General features: G+C 52.4%; 1 protein-coding gene across 3 annotated transcripts in view; it reads left to right on the top strand.

Annotated features, from left to right (window-relative positions):
- POLR2F (RNA polymerase II, I and III subunit F) overlaps window positions 1-6,016 on the top strand; it is a 13,782-nt gene that overhangs the window by 2,491 nt on the left and 5,275 nt on the right. For all 3 annotated transcript variants that reach the window (XM_006166242.3, XM_006166240.3, XM_006166241.3), the window contains exon 2: window positions 2,565-2,634. In XM_006166242.3, the coding sequence (XP_006166304.1) occupies window positions 2,565-2,634 (70 nt within the window). The remainder of the gene's footprint in view (window positions 1-2,564; window positions 2,635-6,016) is intronic.

A 6,016-nucleotide genomic window follows, 5' to 3' on the forward strand; every position in this document is an offset into this window, starting at 1 on the left:
CGGCGGGGGGGCCGCGTCCAGGAGGATTCCCAGGGTTCCCGCGGAGCTGGAGAAGGGGAGGGCTGGGCGGTGCAGGGGCGCAGACGGGAGGCGTCGCTCAGCACACCTCGCGCCCAGCCTGGCTCAGTGTCTTGGAGTGAGACAGAGCCCCGCTCTCCAGCCGCGCACTTCCTGGAGAGGGCACGGGCACGGGCACGGGCCCGGCAGCGGATCCAGAGTCGTGCGAGCCGTAGAAGAATGTGGTACCGAAGTAGTCCGGGGGAGGGTCTGTGCACCTTGACCCGGCGGGAAAGGCCTGGAAGGGAGGCAGTGATCTAGGTGAGAGAAGGCAGTGTGGCTTGTGCTAGGGTGTAGAGGTGACCATTGGGCTTTACTTTGTTTAAGTTGGTTTCTTCCGAGACAGAGACAGAGACACACAGACACAGCACCCCCTGCTGGGGCCTGACACCGAGAGGTACTTTCAGCTCCAGCTGCCTCAGATCCTGTGCACACAGGCTGGGGCGGCATACTCAGAGAAGTCTCTGCAGGAGCTGGGAACCTTCCGGGGGTCAGCCTCAGGGAGCACGCGTTTTGCCACTGCACCGCTGTCTGGCTATCTTGATGTATTAAGGGTACAGCCTAAGAGAGTTCCTGATGGCTTGGGTGTGTAGGGTCAGAGGAGTATTCAGATCAACATGGGCGTACCAGACAGTAGCTCAGGGGGAAAACATGCCTCTGCGAGGCATCCCCACGTGGGAACGTTCCCAGTTCAAGGCTGGAGACCGCTCCCAGTATGCAGGGCCCACTGTTGCCCATGATCTGGGGCTGGCTGAAGGCTGGGGGTGTGTGTCAAGGTGTTAAGACCCTCTTAGGGGTGCTCTCTCTTCTCTTGGAAGAAATAAATAAACTTAAAAAAATATACATGGGATCATTAACATAAATATGTCAGTCAAGATGAAGAAATGGGTGGGGTTGCCAGGGAATATCACTAGAGAAGACGAGATGGGAGAACATTCCGCCCGGAGTGCTCGGGAAAGAGACACCAGCAAAGGCTGGTGGGGGCACACTCAGAGTGGGGTGCCCTTGAAGTCACGCGAGGAGGGTGTATGGAGCAGGAGCAGTGGCCTGCCGCGCCAGTGGAGAGAGAATAAATGAGAATGCCCACTGGATTTAGCAGTGTGGAGATAATGAACGCGGGGAGAGTGACGGTGACAGCCGAGGGGTGAGAGTCTTACTGTAGTGACACGATGATAGAGAAATCAGCCACGGGGCATAGACAGCTCTTTCACACATTTTGCTCTAAAGGGGAGCATGGAATTAAGGCTGTGAGGGGGGAGAAGAGAATTTTTTTTTTTTTCCAGAGGATTTTGGCTTAAGGTTTGTCTGCTAGCCAAAGAGACAGTGAGAGAAAAAGTGAGAAATCACCCCCTAGGGGATGGCCACACCTCAATCCCTTTCCTCCATTCTGCTCCCAGGATCTTGGGCTTGGGCATGCATGCACATGTGCCTGGTGTGATTTTAAAGCCACTGGGTTTGGGACCCAAACCAGTCTGCCATGTGGGAGTCCAGCAATGTAATTGCTATGTCATCTGCTGGTCCCAAGAGAAGGTTGTTTATTTTTTTGTGTGTCTCCCCCTTGAGAACAGAAACACTACTAGGGCAGGGATCTTTTTCTTTTTTCAAAGAGAGATTCTTGCTATAGGGCATGCATGCTCTCTGGAGAGACAAAGAGACAGAAAGTGAGAAATCACTCCCCAGAGGGGATGGCCACACCACAGTCCCTTCATTCTCCTCTTGGGATCTTGGGTACACGCGCTCATGCACCAGTAAGAGTTTTAAGCCACCGGGTCTGGGACTCAAACTGCAGTAGACTACATGGGAATCTAGCAATGTAACCATTACACCATAGGTCCCCCCAAGAGAAAATTTAAAAAAAATTTATTTACTATTACTTTTTGAATTCATCAGAGAGAGAGAAAATGAGAAGGCAAGCCATCAGGTCCAGGACTTGAACTATAGTCAGCCATGTGGGAGTTCAGTGCTTTAAGCACTACCCCACCCGCTGGCCCCAGTAGGAGATTTTTTTTTTTTTAAAGGGAGGTTTTTTGCTATAGGGTGTGTGCGCTCACCAGAGAGACAGAAAACAAGAACTCACCCTCCATGGGGATGGCTACACCGCAGTCCCTTCTCCACTCTCCTCTTGGGATCTTGGGCATACACACACTCATGTGCCCAATGTGAGTTCTGAGCCACCAGGTCCAGGACTTGAACCATGGTCAGCTCTGTGGGAGTCCAGCGACATAATCATTATGCCAGCTACTGCCCCAGGAGATTTTTAAGATGGGGAAATAACTACGTGTTTCAGTGCGGACGAGGGGACCCAGTGCTGAGAATATCCAGCGTAGAGGGAAATGGTGATGATGACTGAGTCCCAGCAGATGGAGGAGAGTGGGAGGAGTCCGTGGGACAGACTTGGGTTCCTTGAGTGATTCCTGTGGAGTGACCGCGTATCCTGGAGACACAGATCTCTGCCCTCATTGATTGTGATGACGGAGGCTCTGACTGACTGGTCTCTTCTCGTTCAGTTTCGATGGCGATGACTTTGATGACGTGGAGGAGGACGAAGGGCTCGATGACTTGGAGAACGCCGAGGAGGTCAGTATTCAGCCTGAGGCGCACCTGTGTGGTCCAAGCTGCCAACCAGCCCTGCAAGCGACGGTAGCCTGAATGCATCTGCCTCACATTCGGGGTCACAGCCATCTCCAGTTGGTAGCGTTCCACTCCTGGGTGGCGGAACAGCGCTGCAGGGTGGGCCTGAGGCCTTTGTCCATTGTCACAGCCCATGGCCTTAGGGACATTTAACTCACTGCACGTGAAAGATGACCTCCATTTGTTCAGGAGACACGTGCTGAATACTTAGTCCATCCCCGGTGCCCTAGACTGGGGCTACATAGGAAATGAGGGGGTGAGGCCTGGGTGGCATCTGGATTTTGTAGTCTAAAGGCAAGGGGAATTCACTGATCAGTTTTGAGCCAGGGAGTGCCATGATCCAGTTAACATTTGAGAAAGTGCATTCTAGACTCAGGAGTAACGAGTACATTGGAGAGGGGCGAGAGTGGAGAGAGTCCAGTCAGGGCACCCTCGTGGTCCCCAAGGTGAGGAGCCCATGGCCTCGATGTGGGTGTTGGTGGTGTAGGTGATGAGAAGGCAGATGGAGGAGGTACTTTGGTGGACTGGATATGGGCTGAGAAATGGGAGATGACAGGGATGACTCCCAGGTTTCCGGCCTGAGCAGCCAGGTGGATGGATGGTCTTTTTTTTTTTTTTTTTTTTGGAGAGGTTTTTGCTCTAGGGCACAGGCACTGGCCAGAAATACAGAAAGACAGAAAGCAAGAAATCACCCCCAGGGGTGATGGCCACGCTGCAATCTCTTCTCCTTTCTCTTCTCAGCATCTTGGGCACGCACACACATGTACCTGGTGTGAGATTAAGCCACCAGGTCTGGGACTCTAACCGCGGCCAACTACATGAGAGTTCAGCGACATAGCCATTACGTTAACTGCTGGTCCCGGATGGTCTTTTTTTTTTTTTTAATTATTTTATCTAACTTTATTTATTTATTTTAATTTGACCAGAGAGGGGCAGAGTGAGAAAGAGAGAGAAAGATAAAGCAAGCTACCAGATTTGAGACTCGAACCACGATCAACCATGTGGGAGTCCAGTGCCCTTAACCACCATGCCACCTGCTGGCCCCATTTTTTTAAATTATTTTATTTAATTTTATTCGTCATCATTATCATTATTTTATTTGATCAGAGAGAGAGAGGAAAAGAGGGAAAGTGAGAAAGCAAGCCACCACGTCCAGGACTCGAACTGTGGTCAGCCATGTGGGAGTCCAGCACTCTAACCACCATGCTGCCTGCTGGCCCCAGGTGGATGGATGGTCTGTGGGGTTTGCGGATTCAGTAGGGCTCTCCTGTGTGATTGGTGGAGGGAGAAGTACCATATGTCTCCTGGAGGAAGAGGGGCTCCTTGGGCTTTTTATTGGCAGAGAGCATGGGTGCTTGCCAGAGAGAGAGCGAGTCCCTTTGGAACGTGGTCACGTGCAGTCCTTTCTCTGTCCCTCCTTGCTGTCAGGATTTGATGAATGCACGTGTGTCTTGGGGTGTTTTTTCCAGGCTGGGACTGGAACCACAGCCAGCCTTGTGAGAGCCAGCAGCCTTACCCACTGTGTTTTGGGGCTGGCCCCCCCTTCTACTTTCTTTTTTTTTTTTTTGGAGAGGTTTTTTGCCATAGGGTGCGTGCGGTCGCCAGACAGACAGAGAGAGACAGAGAGACAGAAAGCGAGAAATCACCCCCCAGGGGGTATGGTCACGCCGCAATCCCTTCTCCTCCATTCTCCTCTCGGGATCTTGGGCACGCACGCACATGCACCTGGCGTGAGTTTTAAGCCACCGGGTCCAGGACGCGAACCGCAGTTGACTACGTGGGAGTCCAGCGACATAGCCATTATGCTAACTGCTAGTTCCCTACTTTCTAAGCCAGGAAACTGAAGCCCTTCTTTTAGACTTTGTCCCACTACATGGCGTTCATGTACCTGTTCATGTGAGTCAGAAGCTGTTGCCTGCGTCCTTCTGGTCCTGTTCCCTGTCCCATCCCTGTTCCGTTGATTCAGCCTTCCAGATGTGGTTCAGGCCTGTCTCCGTTTCTGCACTCCTGGCACCTCAGCCCAGCTGAGTGCTCACTGCAGTCACCCACACTCCTGCAGGAATTGCGGGACTGGTTGTCCTCACTTCCCTGCACGCTCTCTGCCATCTCTGCCACGGCCATCTCTCTTTCTTATTTTTTTTTTACAAATATTTATTTGTTTGGGAGACCAACATGGCCGGGACTATTGTCCTGCCCTCACTCGGCCCCTACACCAAGTACTCCATCATGATGAACCAGGGGCACCCCCAGTGCCCCACCAAGACGATGGGAACGTGCCTGACGTGCCCAGCCACCCCCAGGACCCGCAGGGCCGGAGCCTGGAGTGGCTGAAGAGACTGAGCAGCTGTGTTGTCAGGGCTCCCCTGGGGTCCCCAATAAAATGTGAACCCCAAAAAATATTTATTTATTTAATTTTATTTATTATCATCATCACTTTTCAACCTGCTATATGGCATATGCACTCACCAGAGAGGGAGAGAAAGACAGCAAGCTGCCAGGCCAGCACTTGAACTGCAGTTGACCAAGTGCGAGTCCAGTGCCTGAACCATCATACCACCTGTTGGCCCCTCTTCCTTCTCGTTTTTCAGTTTGCAGTAGGGTGTGTGCACTCACTGGAGTGAGACTGGGGCTTGGTGGTAGTGGCGTGGCCATGCCACAGTTCCTTCTCCATTCTCTCAGGTTTGGGGGCATGAACACACATGCCCAGCAGTTAAACCACACACTAGGCCATGTGGGATCCAGCCACCGTAACCACACGCCACCTGCCTGGCCCCAGAGTCATCTTACCTGCCCACATGCTCGTTAGCCCTGGTTTTCTCGGGGCCTCTGCATTGCCCTTTCTCCCTGTGGAACAATCTCAACAGAGTAGAGTGGTCCTTGTTTGCAAACCAGAGGGCAGGTGTGCTTGCCATAGAGACGGAGCGGGAGAAGCCCCACCCGGTGCCTTAGTTCCTTCTCCATTCCTCTGTCCATTAGGATTTGGGGCCCCCGTGCTCAGTGTGTTTTCAAGTTGTAAGAGCCAGGATTCAGACTGCACAGCCGGCCCTGTGAGATCTTGCCCTGTTAACCACTGTGCCATGGGACTGGCTCCTAGAGTGGTCCTTTAAAATCTTAGTCAAATTCTGTCTCTCCTCTACTTAGAATCTTTCCAGTGGGGGGGTTTCCTGTCTACTCAGTCAAGTGGGTGCTAGAAAAATGTCCAGGGGCCTCCAGAGTCTGGCCGCCCACTCCCTCTACGGTCGTACATCTTGTCCCTGTTCATGCCAGGCCGACTCCTCTTTTTTTTTTTTTTTGGCGGGGTTTTTTTTGATATATGACCCGAAGGACC

This window comes from Tupaia chinensis, unplaced genomic scaffold (genome assembly GCF_000334495.1).
Source record: "Tupaia chinensis unplaced genomic scaffold, TupChi_1.0 Scaffold144197_2, whole genome shotgun sequence".
NCBI classification, from domain to species: domain Eukaryota; kingdom Metazoa; phylum Chordata; class Mammalia; order Scandentia; family Tupaiidae; genus Tupaia; species Tupaia belangeri.